This window comes from Cyprinodon variegatus, unplaced genomic scaffold (genome assembly GCF_000732505.1).
Source record: "Cyprinodon variegatus isolate N-32 unplaced genomic scaffold, C_variegatus-1.0 Scaffold230, whole genome shotgun sequence".
In the NCBI taxonomy this organism is placed as follows: domain Eukaryota; kingdom Metazoa; phylum Chordata; class Actinopteri; order Cyprinodontiformes; family Cyprinodontidae; genus Cyprinodon; species Cyprinodon variegatus.
Genome location: NW_015150683.1, coordinates 393,466 through 412,249, shown reverse-complemented (window position 1 = coordinate 412,249; position 18,784 = coordinate 393,466). Strand labels below are relative to the sequence as shown.

The 18,784-nt window shown below is 39.2% G+C and overlaps 1 protein-coding gene across 1 annotated transcript; it reads right to left on the bottom strand.

Annotated features, from left to right (window-relative positions):
* Window positions 1–11,567: 11,567 nt before the first annotated feature.
* marcksl1 (MARCKS-like 1) lies at window positions 11,568–14,286 on the bottom strand. Its single transcript, XM_015381291.1, has 2 exons — window positions 13,968–14,286; window positions 11,568–12,956 (listed from the first exon to the last, which is right to left on the bottom strand). The coding sequence occupies exons 1-2, from the start codon at window positions 14,049–14,051 to the stop codon at window positions 12,423–12,425; spliced, it is 618 nt and encodes a 205-aa protein (XP_015236777.1). The 5' UTR covers window positions 14,052–14,286; the 3' UTR covers window positions 11,568–12,422.
* Between the last annotated feature and the right edge of the window lie 4,498 nt (window positions 14,287–18,784).

Below are 18,784 nucleotides of genomic sequence, written 5' to 3'. Positions count from 1 at the left end.
ATATATATAGATATAGACCTATATATATAGATATATATCTCTCTCTATATATGGATATATATCTATATATAGATATATATATATGTGTATATATATATACAGAGATAATTTCAAGAGTTCCTATGTCTAAAAAACATTTCTGAATTGAAAAATTTAACACCATAGATAGTTTAACTCTCTGTACAGACACACCTGACTCCTGCTAAATATCCCATTATAAATAGTGATAGATTTTTTCATTTTTTATTATTACTTACATAGAAAGATGATACATTTTTTATAATTGAAACGTTTATATATTAATTTCAGAGCTGCAAGGCAACAAGGCGTCTAAGGAAGTTATTTTTCTTATTAGGGAGTGTTTTGTATCAAATAATCATTTTCATAATACACTAGACTATTTCTCAGGGTTTTTTTTTTTTTTAGAACATTTTACTGTTTACTGCTCCAACTGTCTGTAAATTGTTTTGAGTAATTTTAATTGTTTGGAGACCTTTACAGCTTTTCTGAAGGTTTAAATTAGTGAAACGAAGCAGGGCTGGACGCTCTACCATTATGTTCTCTTTTTCTTTGCAAAGAAAAAAGAAAATAAAGTGCTGAATGGGTGTATTATCATATATATCTTTTTTTTTTTCTCTTTTTTTTTCTCAACAGTGTCTTGTCTGGCAAGGTGGCCATAACAATAATTGTCTTGATGCCAAAAGGAGCCCAACAGATTTTACTTTCACAAGTGTAGCGGTATGGCAATTGCCATACTGCTCCACTTGTTTCATGCATATAAATTGCTTTATTATAATTATGCAGGGAGTTTTACAGTTTATATGGACACTGCAATGTTATCATATATATCTACCTCCTTTATTTAACTGGACTGCATAGTTGAATACCTTTTCCCACTACTGTACTGTCAAATTAAAGCCAGTTTAATTTGACCTGTTAAACAATTTTGGTTGTGGTTTTAATGTATTGTTGTTGGTTGAAGCTTTCCTTTTCAACTCACTGCTGATTAAATCCTCAACTATAACCAAATGTAGCTTATTTGCTGCATTTTAAAACACAAACTAATTCACTTTTCTCAACTTACCGGAAATACGGGCTGCAATTACACAGGATGACCTTATGGACTGGAAATTCCACCCCTTCAGCCACGATGACTGCATCTGTTAAAGTCTCCGCCAAGCGAAAACTGGTCAACAGGGAGGTCATGTTTAATAAAATATGGACTTTATTAATGTTCGGTTTTTAAAGAAAAAATAAAATATTTTCTCTAATATAGTTGCTGCTTCCACTCAGGTCAGCTGGGGTGGAATGGAAGTCCAGATGGCCGGATTTGTCATCAAAAATCCGTTTAGAATTTTAGCTGCTTGCATCACAAAGACTCAGAATTTTAAATCAAAATGTTTACTTTTAAAAATAATTGAACTTGTGCTTCCAAAAAAAAACGAATTTATTTCAATGACTTCAGTTGTATCTAATGAGAAATAAGAAATTAAGTAAAGCCAGATGGAAAATAACTTTACTAAAAATAGTTATAGAGTAATTCAAATTGCGCAAATGTAAAAAAAATATTTTTAAATCAAATAAATGAATTGACATGTTCACCATTATATTTAGATTAGATGTAAAAAAAATAAAAAATAAAAGCAAAATTTTATGTGAAACAAGAGTAAATACCACATCTTCACTTTCGCACCCACATCTGATAAACATGTATAATAATGCATTATTGTAATATGCGGCATATCAGTGCCACTGACTGAAAAACATTGGGTCTTAAAGTGGAAAAATTAAAGAATATTTCTAGTGCCTATATCTTTATTGAAGGCTGAGGCAAAGAAAATCAAAGCAAATCAGGTTGGAAATGTCAGGCTTTCTGGGTTTGTGTCTGTTTTGTGTTGCCTAGTTGTGGCATCAGAAAGAGGTCAGGATGATTGCATGTTTGAAGAAGCAAGGCTAAACAAAAGTTAATACTGAAAAAGTAATAGTTGAAACTAAATTTGCTTTTATTTTCTATTATAAATAACTGCAAAGCAAGTGCAAGAAACTACACCTGCTTTTTAGTTTGAGAAGAAAAAATTTGCTATTATGTGAAGTATTTTAATTACACTTAAAATATTTTTATTTATTTTCTTTTGTAGTTTCAGATTTCATATTGTCACATTCTAAACCGTATGTATCAAATATGATACATACGGTTTCTGAAATGTTTTGCGTCTGACACCTTTTGCATAATTAATTTATTGGTAAGAACTTTGCTCAAAATCCTATCGTACACAATCAGATATGCCTGATAACAGAGGGCAGAAGACTACAAAAAAATAATCTTGACTTATCGCATAGTAATATATTATTAATATCAAAAATGTATTTCTGTTTTTTCTTGTTACATATTTTGTTAAAAGGCCAAATAAGGACTTCAAACCAAAGAAAAGTATTTTCTGTTTTGTTTCATTCTTGGATCGGGCTTTAAAGGGTTAAGGTAAAGACACAACGTGTAACTCTTGGCCACTAGGGGCGCTATACCTGTAACTTCCCATAATTTGCTTCTACTAGACATCTGTCATGGTCCATTGTTTTCTTACTCACATGCAGAACACACCAAGGAGACACATAGGGCAGATTTAACATAGTCTATTAAAAAAACAAAAACAAAGACGACACGCACTCTCTGTTAGTACTCTCTGCTACTTCAGTTGACAAGAAGTGATAAGATGTTGCTCAAACAATGTTGCAAAGTGAATGGCTGTGGACAAGTCCTGATGATTTTTTCCCTCTAAGCAATAATAAAACAAAATCGCTCTGAATACAAAGACAGTAGGAAGTGTCATCACCTGCAAGATGATCTTCAAAATAAAATCCTCTCAAAGTAGTAGTAAACAAGAGTTTACTACTACTTTGAGAGAATTTTATTTATTGTTAGAATTGATTCACATATATATGTGTTCTGCTTATAAGTAGTAGTACTACAACTTTGTAAGCAGAACACATATATACGTGAATCAATTCTAACAATAAACTTAATGCCGTAAAGGCCATGCACTCCCAGTCTGGCCATTGTGAGGCCACAATAAACTTGAAGGAGTCCAAAACAACAGTCACCGAATCAGTCCTTAGGCAGAAGAATGACTTCCGTAACTGTCTTGAGAAAGTTTTTTGCATCACCTTGGTTGGCCGTTTTTACCTCAACCTTTCTCACATGTCCACCCTTCTCAGGAAAGGTTGCCATGACTACGGCCATTGGCCAGCAGTTGCCTAGGATCTGTTTGTCCCTAAGGAGAACTAGATCCCCCACTTGAAGGTTTCTGCATGTCACCACCGATTTTTGTCTTTGTTGAAGGGATGGTAAGTATTCTTGGCTCCAGCGGTTCCAAACTGGTTTGCAAGAGCTTGAAAATGTCTCCATGGTTTTGTGTAAAGGTCCTTTTCTATGAAATCTCCAGGAGAGGGTGGTACCCCTGATTCCTGTGTAAGGAACATGGCTGGTGAAAAAAATTAAAGGTTGTTGTGGGTCTGTGCATACAGGTAGAAGTGGACGTACATTGATGATAGCTGTGATTTCTGCCATTAAGCTCGACAGCACCTCGTGGTTTAGATGACTTTTGCTAAAAGAGCATTGAATCAAGGACTCCCCTAGCAACACTCATGTGGAGGTCTGAAGTTCCAGCTACATCCATGTTCCCTAAAATACCTCTACACAGTACTGTCCATCTCCAACTCTTTGCTAGCTCAAATGAAGTTAGTCCCACAATTAGAATGGAGTTGTTTTGCACGGCCTCAGAATGTGAAAAAAAATGCCTGATAATGTTTATGCAGCTAGAAGCATCAATGGATTCTATCAGTTCAAAGTGGACAGACATCCCTTGCTGTCTACCTGTCCTCTTGCGTATCTGGTTACAATGGACCAAGGCCCAAAGACGTCAAGTCCAACATACGGGAAAGGAGGGCAGACCTTGAAACATTCTGGCGATAGGTCAGCCATGCTTTGTTCTCCCAGCATCCCACACAGTGTCCGGCACGCGCCATTTTATTTTTAGAACATATAAATATAAAAAATATAACCGCGGATGTCTGGGGGACAGTGATTTGCCTACGTTATGAATGCTGGCGTACCATAAAGAATAAATTATGAACAGTTCAGTTTGTGCCTTCAAGTCATTGCCCATAGGAAGACGCTACTTGGATATAACCTAACGGAATATCTTCAGAAAGGCTCCAAATGACGCAAAACTTATATGGGTGAGTAGAACATGATGTAATACTGTAAAATCAAGGGCCCAATGTAAGACAAACAGCGTTCCCCTTTAAGCACCATTCTGAAATGACCAACAGCATAGGAAACAGAGCTTACATCAAAACTGACTTCCTGAGAGCATACAGACATTCGGGTATTACCTTGGGCTTTGGTCAGTCCCACGTGGACTTCAATAATCCGGGATGAAGTTAACCTCTCTGGTTCCTCTTTAGCAATGTTAAGCAAGTTCACTGGACCTGCTGGACAAAAGTTGTGCTTCTGTAGGAAGAACAGCATATCTTATCGTTATCTCTAATCTCTGACCTCTTGGCTTCTTGAAAGCAACTTGCATCATCTTTATCCCTCTCAGAGATACACAGATATAGAAGATTTTTCTTATGAAGTAAAAAATGTCTATTTTCACTTCCAAATGTCAAAGCCATTCAAGAACTGATACCTGTACTGACACTTGTGTAGATTCATTATAGTTTAGAACAATAAATTATATTATTATTTACTCTGTGCATCTTTCATTAAGGATTAAGCCATTTTTTTTTAAATTATTGTCATTAAAATATAGAAATGTAATAATTAAATTTGATTATTAATAATACATTTTCCTGCTATGGACTGGCGAAGTGTCCAGGGTGTACCCCACCTCTCGCCCATTGACAACTGGAGATAGGCACCAGCACCCCTCACGACCCTAATTGGGACAAGCGTGACAGATAATGGATGGATGGATGGATGGATGGATAATACATTTTCATATTTGTATATTAAAAAATGCAGATTTAACAGAAAAACCCTAAAACAATCACATACTATAAATCTCACTGTAAACTGTTTTATTTACTTGTGACAGTCACATTTGGAGGGCAGACCCTGCAAATGTTGGAACTTTATTTTGTGAAATATGACAATAAGGGGTAAAGATCAGATCTTCCAGCTTTTTCCCTCCTTGGGGTTTAGATAAATCATCAGTCAGGTACTAGTATACGATTGGTGGGTTTACAGAGCTCACTACCAATCAGCAGGATACAGTGAAAACAAAGCAACAATTAATTTGCAGTACCACTTTTTCTCCACAAGGTGAAGCCAAAGGCAAAGAATTTAGAACATATACCATGGTTAAGTCTGCAACCGACCAGGAATTACATCGTTCAGTTAATTAATTATAAGATGAAAATACAGATAGACTCCAGTCCAGATGTATTTATAAAGTTATCTATAAAACTGGGACAATTGCTAATTAATAGATACTGAGAAGCCAAAATATATAATAAACATATAAAAATGTGAGTCACTTAGACTAACACAAAATTTATTTCAATTCAGAAAGGTTGCATTAAATGTAAAAAGGCATTTTTCTATAAATTAAACTATAAATTAGCTATAAATGTGGCACCTGAATGGTTTAAGTCATTCTTTTTAGACGAATAAACCCCAAATTTAGTGTCTTTGTCACAGTCTTGGTTTCGTTATGTTTTACTTTGCTCTCTGTTTTCTAGTTTTATTAGTTTAATCCCTATTTTGTTGTATTTTCTGGATATATTTGAGTTCTAAGGTTTTTATTTGTTGCCTTCATCTGTTGGTCTTCTATTCCCTAGCTCCTTCCTTGACTGCTCTCTTCACACCTGCTCCCAATCTGCTTGTTAGTCTCCTTGTGCAGTTCCTCAGTGCTGGTTCCTTGTCTTTCTCTTCTCGCCTTTCCCTGACTCCACAAGCTCTTTACCCTTATGTCTCCATGATTCTGGTTTGTTTTATATTTTAAGTTGGATTTTTGGATTATTTTTGGATTCCTGCCTCTGTTACCTGTGTTAATTAATTAAAAAGACTGCAAGAACTCAGCCCTGCCTCTCAGCCTTTGCATTTGGGTCCAAAACCACAACCAAACCCTTGACAGTCTTAGTGAATTAGAATATTACATTAGATTAATAAACATAACCCATATATTGTTAAACAGTACTGTCAGGCCTCCAAAATATTTTCCATTTATATGCACTGTTACTTGGTTGTAGCTCCCTTTGCATTAATTAGTACATTACTGTGGTTTGGAATAGAGGTGAGCAGCTTTTAGCTGATGTGCTAAGGAAGCCCAAGTTGCTTAGTGGCATCTGCTGATGTGCTTCATCTTCCTTTTTGTGCATGTTTGGTCTGTTTTTTCAAACCCCCAGGTGGTCGTGGCAGATGGCCATTCACCCTGAGCTTTAATCTAATGGAGGTTTCTTCTTTTTTTCTTCTCCACTGTGGATCCAAGCATGCTCAGTATGAGGGATTGCTGCAAAGTCACTATAAGACTTAACCCACTTTCTGCTGCAACTCAATGACATTGAAGCATTTCCTAAGGTGTAAAACTTCAATGAAGTTCTATACAGTACTTGAGATGACATATAGGGTGGATTGGTGTTATATAGCTAAAATGAATTAGATTGACGATGCTCCATAGATTCTTTGTGGTCATGAGACGCGCTGATAGTACTTGAGATGACATATAGGGTGGATTGGTGTTATATAGCTAAAATGAATTAGATGACAATGCTCCATAGATTCTTTGTGGTCATGAGACGCGCTGATTTGTCTGGCTTCTCAGGTACATTATAGAATTGAAGGAATCTGAATCAGAAAACTTTCTTGATAAGTGGTGTTTTACACGTTAGACAAATTTGTTTTTGTAATGAGGGGCTAGAAGTAAACAAGCAAACATACAGTTAATACAAATAAACACAAGAATATAAAACATAGAATGAACAAATGCAAGCAGTTTGTCACATGTTCAACGGGTAGAGCTTGTCCTGCAGCAGGAAATGGTACTAAATGATGGAGGATGGTATGAAGGCAGAGATGAAGTCCACAAACAGGATTCTGGCTTGGTTCCTGAGGAGTCCAGGTGCTGCAGGATGTAGTGAAGGCCCACTCAATGGACTTTATTGGTTTCCTGTAAACTATTGTCAGTGAGCAAAGCATTGATAGGTTTTAACTGTTAGCATGCAGTTAAAGATGCAGCTGCTTAAGAAGAGAAAAGAATCTGGTGTTTACGTTCTTTCAGACTGGTGTCTTTGGACTTCATAAAACACAGAGGATGGACACCATTTTACTAACTTTTGTCTGATACTGAACATTTCACAACCATTTTCAAGCAACGTGGATTCTGTACTTTTCCAACTATCCAAACTCTTGTCTTGCAAAAGATGTAAAAATTTGAATTCAGCTGAAATATAAAAGGTTAGACCACTGAGCAACAGTGCCCTCCAGTTTCTCCATGTCCCCGGATACGTCTGTATGAGGTGGATCTTAAAGCTAGCGAGAAGTTATGCACAGTATTTCGTACGTTTTGGACGTTTTTCCTCAAAAAAAAAACAGATCAGTGCGCATGCGCAGCCAGACAGACGAAAAAAACAGATCTGCGGACGGACGTAAAACTGGGAAAAACAGTGCAATAATTACTTCTTGATGTCTCGAACTAGTATGCTTGCTGTTTTGTATCTTAGGGTTAGGGTCAGGGTTAGGGTTAATTGTATGTTAAATTCTATGTTATTGAATGGTGCGTAAGATGCGCATGCGCAAGGTTATCTTGTCTCGAGGCAAGACGTAAAAATATGACGAAATACGACGAAAAAAACGTCAAAAACGTACGAAATTACTGTGCATCACTGGACATTGCCTCATTTGTATTTAAGGCTGCTGTCATCCCTTTACCCTATTTTATACAACACTTTTTTCATCCACATAACTTTAAATTTAAAGGTTATTCTAAAAAAAAAAAACTTAATACGGCATTACTGTACCTTTTTTTTTTTTGGGCCAGTCACATCATATATAATGTAGAACCATTACACACAGAGTGACATATTTTAGAGTTTTGTTTGTTGTCGTTTTTAACATTTAGTGCTAAAAATGTGAGAACACTGAAAGGTTATTTATCAGGTGCGGTACCCTAATCCAGTGTTTCCTCTATTTACTTTTTTTTTTTACCCTTTGTGCATTTTTTCTTACCATGAGTACTCCTCTCAGTCAAAAGCATTTATTGTCCAAAAAGAGGAACGTACAATAACCGATTATAAAACAAATACTATTGCACTTAATCTTTTAATTTGAGCATTTCATTCTCTGGCATTTTATTCTTTCCATCTCAACTAAAAAACAAACATATTGCCTGGAAGTTAGAAAGGAATGGAAATAAATACAAAATAAACATATTATAAACCTCTATTTATAAAACTGGAGCTTCTCTGAGTAATTTCCCTATAATGACATGTAGACTTGATGAACGTTTTAATTTGTTTTCATCAACATACATGAGCTGCTCTGATGAGCTCCGATATTTCCGTAAGGAAAACAGCTGATATCAGGCTGTTCTCTACTTCCAGGGTGTCAAAGCTGAAGTTGAACAAAAACATATTAGAAAAATTACTTTTTGGTTGATAAAAGGTTTTTTTTTTTTAATTGGGTCCTCACAACCCAGCCCTATTTTATTTTACTACCTAAGAAATAAAATATTTTTATGTAGTCCTTGCAACGCACTAAGGGACCACTAGGGGTTCACATACACCAGGTTGGGAATCACTGCTAATCAATTAATTAGCTCAGACCGCCTGCAAAGGTTGCCTTTAAATGGTCTCGCACTCTAGGTCAGAAAATGGTCGTTGAAACCCTTACCAAAGGAGGGTGAGCCACTAAAGGTCATTGCTGAAGAATTCTTTAGGATTCTGTATCCAACCAGAAAATTGAGTGGAGGGAAAAAATGTGGCAGGAAAAGGCGCTTCAGTAAGGGAGAGAACTGCAGAGGATTGTTAGGTGAAATCATTGAATAATCTGTGAGCCTCTCAAGGAGCGGACTGAGATGGAGTCAGTGCATCAAGAGCCACCACACAAATTCTAGACAGCATCTTAAATGGGCAAAGGAGAAAAAGAAATGAACTGCTGCTCAATGGTCCAAAGTCCTGTTTTTACATTAAACCAACTATTGCATATCATTTAGAGATCGAGGTTTCCAGAGTTTGAAGGAAAAATTGAAACACACTGAATCCATGTTGCTGGAAGTTCAGTGTGACGTTTCCAACGTTATAGATGGTTTGTTTGTTGTGGCATCTGCTACTGCTACTGTACTGGACTGCTATCTTTTCTAAAGTCCACAGTCGGTGCAGCCATCCACCAGGAAATTCTAGACGACTTCCTGCTTCCCTCTGCAGAAAAACTGATTTTATTTTCCCTAAATATCGTTCAATAACCATGGTTATCATAACCTGAAACCCACATAAATAATCTATGGACTTTTGTCAAGAAGATCCAACAGATTACACGAAGGCAGCTATAATAAGAGAAATCTGGGCTTCCGATACATCTAAACTTTGCCACTGATCACGTCTAAATCAAGGTCTAAACAATTCAATTCGATTCAGTTTATTCAAATAGTGCCAATTCACAACATACTGTATGTCATCTCAAGGTACTTTACAAGACAATTCAACCAGATCATATAGTCAAACTGATTCAGTTTTCTGTCTAAGGAAAACCACCTGATTGCATCGAGTCAAACTCAATCTGACTAAAAGGCAATCCCTCAGGCCAAGCATGCTTGTAGCAACAGTGGAGAGGAAAAACTCCCTTATAACAGGAAGAAACTCCCAGCGGCCATCTGCCCAGACCGACTGGGGTTCAAGGAGACAGAAGCAGAGATACAAAAGGCAACTGTAAACCAGCTCCACAGGCAGTCCCATCCAGGAAACACAGCCAGGCAAATGAGCTCCGAGCCAACTCCCATGTCAGAGGATGAAGAGAGCACATCCAGCCAGTCACAGTCAGAGAAACAGGACTACACTGAAAAACAGGCCAATCTCCATCATCTATAAACAAAGGTGTTGATGGCAACAGCACAGCTGACATTTATCTCCAGGAGAGAAAAATCAGCTGTAGATAGATGTTAATTTTTTCCAGGATGGTGTCACAGCCAAACAGGAACAGACTATGAGAAAGTCTTAGTTTTAAGGTTATGCTTTAAAGTAAACAGGGAGTCTGCCTAACAGACTAAAACTGGTAGTTGGTTCCACAGTAGAGGAGGCCTGATAACTAAAAGATCTGCCTCGTATTCTACTTTTAGAGGTTCTAGGAGCCACTAGTAAACCTGCAGATTGAGAACGAAGTTCTCTGTTAGGAGCATAACAATCAGATCTCTGATATCAGATGGAGCTTGGCAATTTAAGGTTTTATATGTGAGAAGGAGGATTTCAATTCTATTCCTGATGTAACAGGAAGCCAATGAAGAGAAGCTATGATAGAAGATATATGATCTCCCTCTCTGGCTGCCGCATTTCAGATCAGCTGGAGGATTTTAACTAGTTTGTTGACTTCCTGATAGTAAAGAATTAGAATATTTCAGCCCTAATCAAATGCATTGAATAGTTTCTCAGCATCACTCCTGGACAGGATATTTGTATTTTCTTTGCAATGTTTCACAGACGAAAGTAGGAAATTCTAGAAACCTCTTTGATATGGGATTTAAATGACAGGTCCTGATCAAAAATAACATCATAATAATAAAGTGTTATCATCTGATAATTTTATCAGATGATAACACAAGTACTGAGTGCATAGAACTGGAAATTATTTCAGACCAAATCCTTTTAATTGGTGTGAGGTTCTAATGTTGTGCTTTCTATCCCTAAGTACTAGATAAAGCTTGACATACTTTACCCTGTAGTGAATCTCCAGTACCATTTTCACCTTCTGAAAAACGGTTTAGCTTGTTACACAAGCTTCAAAACTGACCTTTTTTTGAGCAGATTGAATTTCTGGAGCATCACATTTGTGGGGTTAATTAAACGATCAAAATGGCCGGAAAAAGATAACTTTTATCTGAAACTCGACAGTCTATTCTTGTTCTTAGAAATGAAGGCTATTATGCGATAAATTGCTAAGAAATTGAAGATTTCCTACAACGGTGTGTAGTACTCCCTTCAGAGGACAGCACAAACAGGCTCTAACCAGAGTAGAAAAAGAAGTGGGAGGCCGCGTTGCACAACTGAGCAAGAAAACCAGACATTTGCAGCTAGAAGTCATTTACCACATTAGCAATGTATAGTGTATTTCTTTAAAGTTAAGACTAGTTTAAAGTTATCTTCATTGAAAAGTACACTGCTTTTCCTTAAAAAATAAGGACATTTCAATGTGACCCCAAACTTTTGAATGGTAGTTTATATATATATTTCTTTTCATTCGTGTTACTTACGGTAATTTCAATAGCTATCCAATGGTCACTACAATGATTTGCAGCCATGCAAACTGGGATTTTTTTTGTTTTTTTTTACTGGGGGGCGTAAATCACAAAAGACAAAACTTGGAGGGGATTGAACATTTATTTTTACCCTTATTAAAAGTTACAATTAAACCATTAACATCTTCAAACAATAGCAAAATAAAGAAAACCGTACATGTTTGCCAAAACATATTTACAGAGACAGTTTGCAGATAAAAAGCTCACATTTGTACACAACCCCAACCCCCACTGCATCATAAACTCTGAAATGTGAACACTGCTTGAATGTGGTTTTAGCCAAAAAAAAAAAAAAAAGGAAAAAAAAAGACTAAGACATCTCTTTTCCAAACTCCCCTCCTGGATTATCACTTTTCTATACATGACAAAATACTTGGAATTCGAGGGGGATAAAGCGTAGGAATGTAAAATCTAAAAATTAATAAGATCATTTGAAAGATTCATGTGTCCATATAACAGTCTTTGAGTGAGAGAGATGGTCTGCTCCGGCTCAGCAAAGAGTGGAAAAAAATCTTTAGATCCCAAGACCAAGAAAGAAATTGATTTTATAGGGCTGCCACGCTGCTAAAAATAATAAAAGATTTTTTTTTCTCCATGAATTGGGAATATAAGTCAGTATTCCTGATTTGCTCAGCGCCCAAGCCATTACAGTCACCACACACCGGCCCCTGTGTGTACCATAAGGGGGAGGGTGGAGACGCAAGCCGACGCGTTCATCATGAGAGGGCCCGGTGAGTTTCCGTCTGTCGAAGAACTAATAAAAGGCAGTGAACTGGTGGTTTAATCAGCAAATGTGATATATCCTTTTTTGTCTTCTTTTGTAGTTTTGTTTATAACTTTTGAGAACGTGGCACAAGTCTCTCATATATATATATTTTTTTTATATACTTTAATCTTGGAAAATCAGTTCGGGTGCAGTCACTCTGCCTTGGCCTCACCCTCAGAGGCTGCAGGTGTTGTGCTCTCAGCAGCGGCGGCGGCGGCAGCCTCCTCGGCAGGAGCATCCTCTGTTGGTGGGGCCTCTTCAGCAGCCTTGACCTCACCCTCAGCTGCAGGGGAAGCAACCGCCTCCCCTTCTTTGGCCTCTACAGCCGGCGTCTCCTCTTTGGTTTCCTTGGCTGTGTGGCCATTTTCCTCGGGCTTGTCCTCGGTCGTGGGAGACGTGGCCTCCTCCTTGCCTTCCTCGCTTCCCTTTTTGTTCTTCTTTAGTGAGATGCCTTTGAATTTGAAGGAGTTCTTCAGGGAGAACTTCTTCTTCTTCTTGCCATCTTTGCCAGCCTCTGCCTCTGCCTTGGAAGCTTCACCCTCAGCAACTGGAGCAGGCTCAATGGCGTCCCCAGCGTTGGCTTCGCCCTCCTTGGCTGGTTCAGCGGTTCCATTCCCATCGGCGGCGACTACTTCCCCATCAGGTTTGTCTGAAACATCACCATTGGTCTTCACATGGCCATTCTCCTACAGGAAAAAAATATCATTAGTCATAAAACCAGAAATTAAACTAATAAATTGTTCAAATATTATATTTTTTGATTAGTGTAAGAAAAGAGAGAGATTTAAACGGGACACTATAGATATCAAGAGCTGCTTCTGGTGTTAATGACGGCACAGCTCTAAGCGGCCACAGGGGGGCAGCAGTGCGTCACGAAAACGTCAACATGGATTTTAAGTTTGGGAACAAAGGAATTCCCATCAATCCTGGTGCTGTTCTCATCAAGGGCTGATTCTACATTGTGCGCTCCGAGCGCAGCCAGGTATCACAATTAAAACCGTATTTTTTAATAATAAATATCCTAAAAGATACAGGATAGGTGGCAGTATAACCGGAAAACCTTTAAATATAAGGAATATAATCTAGCGCACTATTAATCATAAACCAACAGTGCCTCTGATAAAGTTTTTAAATCAAACTATAGCTAAAAGAAGCAGGCTTCAGGCGTTTTTTAAAGTGCGCGGCTTTGGGGGAAGCCAGGTTTCATCTGGCGCCTCTTCGCGCTTTGTTTGCAGGTCCGCAAAATGCGCCTCCAGCAGCAGAGCGCATTTGCATCCTTTGCACCGTTGCGCCTCACATCCTTTGTTCGACGCTAAAAGCCACAATCTTCCCCCCAAACCGCCAGATCATGAGAGAGAACTGGCTGCTAAAGAACATTTCGACAGGAATCTGAGACATTTAAGGCAGTTTTCTGGTTGAACCCCCCCCCTCAGACTAACAGACGGATTTAACAAAGACCTGGGTGCGCGCTAAGCGGGGACGCGCGGGACGCGCTTTGCTGCTCCTCAGTTTTGATTAACAATTTCACATTGGGTTGTTAATTTTATTTGATTTTTTCCCCCAGAAGCATATCTGATGTCAGGGGTTTTGGTTTAAAGCGGCTCTGAGCGTCACCCTGGCACCCATGCTGCCAGTGGGCGTTGGGTTGCCATGTGGCTCCCCGCTGATGCCCCTACATTGGGGGCCTCTTCCCTTACCTGGCCGTTGGCTTTGGCAGCAGCAGGGTCAGCGGCGGCTTTCCCCTCCACCTCCACTCCACCCTTGGACAACTGGGCTCCCATTGTCTTTTTCCTTCACAACAAAATAAATGAAAAAGAAACTCGGAAAAGAAAAAACCCAAGGAGGTTTATTAATAATAAAAAAAAAAATCCAACTCCGGGATGGGTAAAGAGGTCAGAGGCGGTGAATATATCCGATGGGATCTTCTTTTTTTTTCTCCTATGGAAGCAAAAAAAGCCTCACCCTGCTTGTTGAATGAGAAGCCAAGAGCGGCTGAGCGCAAAGTAAAGGATGGCAGGCAGGGAGGCAGGCTGTGGGTTTTTCAACCGCGCCTCAGAAATCGACCAGGGTCTCCTCCTCTGGGCGGGGCATCTGGCGCCGACCAATCAGCTGCGAGAGGAGGGACCCACTCGCAGCTGCTCCCCTACAGGACCTGGATTTCTTCAGCCTGCTGAAGATATTAGGAACTCCTAAATGTTTTCAAAATGGATTAAAATAATTGGGAATATTTTATATCAAATTAATCCTTTATAAAGCACTCAGTGAAATATTTTGAAAATCAAAAAGTCAAGCCAATAGTGTTATTGGAATCAAGGACAACACATTTTTTATTTTATTTTTTATTTTAAAAATATGGATATTTTGATTGCAAAAATGTAATAACAAGAAATGCAAACTTGCCCGTATATAAAGAGAAAATTAATAAAAGTGATTCTACAAGAAATTCATGAAAGATGAATTCATGAGTGAAGGCAATATTTTTTTGGTACAACATAACTTTAGAGGCATTAATGCTGATACTGGCACTTACATTATTTAGTTTATATACCTCAATGTAATTATTAACTAGCCTTACTAACTTTTGAACTTTACTTTTGAACTTTTCAATTAGCTTTTTACCTTTTTTTCTTAACTTGTTAACTTTTTTTTCAACTTCATTTTTAGTTGATAATAAATAATTCAAGGGCTCATCTGTAGCAGTATCTTTGTTGAATAGCTGGATATAGATCTTGTGCTTCTTACTGAGGGACGGAGGGGACTCCGTTTGTAAGATAGGGCAAGTAGCTCTCCCTATAAAGAGTCAAGATTGAATATTTAAAATGCAATCTTTGTAATATTCTTTGGGATCACTGTTCTTTAGCCTCTTACACATAATACTGGTGTATCTCAATAAATAAGATTATCATTGAAAATTAAATTGATGTTGGTAATTTAACTTAAATGGCATTTAATCACAGTACACAAGGGGTGATATATTTCAATAGTTGTTTTTTCTACTAATAAGGTGATTATACTTTATAGCTAAATCTTTTTCTGAGGGATTCAATTTGGGTCTATAGGACCAATGAAAACAAACATTTAATCATGGAATAATATGATTCACACAATCAGTGGCTGTTGCTCGCCAAAGAAAGCTGTTCACTAACTACTGTATGGGTAAATTTGGTGGAAGGAGAAAGTAAGAGGTAACTGAACAGCCTTAAAGAGGGATGAAAAGAAAAACCTACTAGAGGAAAATAAGGCGTGGACAGCAACTGGAGTCAGTACTTTAATGACATGCATGCAGGACATGAGCTACAACTGTTGCATTTCTTGTGTTAAGCCACTCCTTAACCAGAGATAATTTTCTCTAAGCTTTAGAGAAAGAGGTTCCTTAACTCATCACAACCACCATAGGCCGTCCCCTCCACGCCATGCTGCACGGAGGCAGGCGTAGCCACCACCATATACATGGATATGAACGTTTTCAGTAGGCTGACGGTAGAGTATTAAGGGATACATTTTTCACTTTTATTAGTTATTTGAATTATTAGATTTTTTCGCCTTTATTGTAGTAAAACAAATACTCAACATTTTCAGGAGAGAATTACTTACAATGCTTCGCTAGATTCGAAGTGACGTCACCGACTTTCTAATAGTACCCTGATTACATAACATCTAACGCTTGGTGGAGAGCTGTTGAAGGCACTGGGATAGTTCAGACTGTCAGTAGCAGGGTATCATCAGACAGGCATACACTGTTTCATATTTTTGACCTCCATTTTGGGAGCCATAATAGGATTGAAATTTCTCATCACAACATGCTTTTTTAGTCTAAAAAGCTTGTCAATCTCCACTTTGTTGCAAATACCCAAGAGTCTCCAACAAAAAACAATTGTAAATTCACAAAATTATGCCACTTTTCCTTTCAAGACATAATGATTACCTCTTTCTTCCAGTTTTTTATTTTATTTTAATTGTTTTTTACATCCTATTTACTGCATCTCTTGCCTCTTGGGGCTTGCTTGCACTGAAGTGACAGCACTCACATCTTTACACCACACGCTCACATCACCATGTCACAGCTATGGTATGTGAGGCATGCGAAGCCACCCAAAGAACAGTCTCCAGCCCATTCAATGGTTGAATATACCCGGAGGGCTTTAGATTTGATGCCCCCCCCCCAAAACACCAGCACTCCACACATTCCCCCCAAATGGAGTCAGTAAAGAAGAGAACATGATACATTTCTGAAGCCTGAATCTCACCATCTCCAGCCTTGTTTGAAATTCTTTGGGGGCTTTAGATGTGGAGAGACTCCAGAGAGGTGGGTACATTAAAGTGCTCTGATTTTCAAAGATTGATCCCAGTAAAAGTGAGACGTCCAAGCCCTTGCCTTTAGGCTACTTTTACAAAGCTGCTATGATACTTTGATTAATCCAAATTCTTTGATTAGCCCGAGTTTAATGTCCAACAACATGTGCATTAATGAGAGATGGAGGAAGATATTAAGCCGTCATTAACCGAAAGCCATCAGTAAGCCTTCAACAGCTATGTTGAAGAAACCTCTTTTAAATGAGTTATAAACTATGTGGATCAGTAAATGAGCTTACATTTTCAAATGAACTGAGCAACCTTAAGAGCTATTCAAACCCTGTTTTATTCATGTCAGTATACTTATCTAAACAATACACGTTTCACCAATTTGACATTTATTGGACAGAGAAAAAGGTGCTTCACTGTTCGTCAATGTTCTTGTTATGAAGGAAAAAATCTTAACTTCTAGTGCCGAATTAAAGATTATTGTGCCATTTATTTATACAGTTGTAACTGAACACTGGGACTTTATTCCATCCATCCATTTTCTTCTGCTTTATCTAGCCGGTTCGCGGAGGCAGAGGTCTAAAGGCTGATTTATACTTTGAAACCAGGTCGTCTGCGTGTGTGTCGTGGTGAACACAGAGACATCCCCACCCCCTCCACAGACACTCTGCTGCACCACTCCCAATTTGTACAGTGCCGCAAACAGGAGGCCTTTGATCAATCAAATCTACATCTCTACTCATGCTTATTTCCTGTTTGGTACTTTACCTTCTGTAAACCGACTTGTGAAGTTGGACCAGCTAGAAGAGCGAGGTGCGCAAGAACGCTGGGACCCTTTCTCCAACTTGATCCCCAGATATTTTTCGCCCTCATTTTCCCTCTTTTGTCGCACAAACTTCCCCTACTTTCTCACCTCCTCGGCCGAATCTAGACCCACAGGTAGTTCATGATTGTCCCTCTTGCGTTGTGTCATGGAATAACATAGCGCAGACCCAAGGCGACACCAGGCCAGCTCAGAAACATAGTCCTTGCAGCGTGTCCTGGTCCTTCCACAAGGCATCCTCCCAATAGGACATGCCTGGAACCGCTCCTGAGGGAGGCGAGCAGGAGGCATCTGGAACAGATGCCTGAGCCTCCTCAGCTGGCTCCTTTCGATGTGGAGGAGTAACAATGCTACTCCTTACTCCTCCCGGGTAACTGAGCTCCTCACCCGATCTCGTTGGGTATGCCCAGCCACCCTGCGTAGGAAACTCATTTCTGACGCCTGTATTTGTGATCTTGTCCTTTGGGTCATTACCCAGATGTCATGACCATAGGTGAGGGTGGGTATGTAGATTTACCGGTAAATCGAGAGCTTTGCTCCCGGACTCAGCTCCCTCTTCACCACGACAATCTGATACAGCAACCGCATCACTGCCAGCGCCGCACCGATCGGTCTATCTATCTCACCCTTCATCTGTCCCTCAGTCGTGAACAAGACCCTGAGATACTTGAACTCCTCCACTTGAGACAAGGACTCTCCATCGACCTGAAGAGAGAAGTCCACCTTTCTCCGGTGGAAAACCATGGCCTCAGATTTGGAAACCTGACACCCTCCAGTCAGGGAATGTCCAGGGTGCAGTCTGGCTGTACCTAGAAATTCTAAGCTCCTAATGCGGTCATACTCCCCCCCCAACTCATTATTCCTCCTGAATACAAGGTTTGCCTATTGGCCGGATCCTCCTCTCCAGCACCCTGGAGTAGACTTTACTGGTTTAGTCCTGGTTATACTCCTGCTTTACGCAGACATTTTTGATTTATGCTCAATTTTGAAGCGTGGTCTGTGCTATACGGTGTGGGTCTAGATACGGCCGAGGCGATGAGGAAGTGGGGGCGAGTTTAGTTCAACAACGGAGGGACATGAGGACAAAAAATAGCGGGGGTCCAAATGGAAAAAGGGTCCCAGCGTTTTCCCGCACCTCGATCTTCTAGCTGGTCAAACTTCACGGGTTGTTTTCTGGAATTTCAGTCATAGAAACACCTCCTGCTGGCCTCCTGTCTGCAGCACTGTCTGGGAGAGGTGCAGCGTAGTGTCTGTGGAGGGGGCGGGGACGTCTTTTTGTTCACTGCGACGTCGATGCAGAGGACCTGGTTTCGAAGTATAAATCAGCCTTAAGGGCTGTGATCCCTCTTGTAATCAAGCAAAACATTTTTAACTAAAGTTTACTGTTTT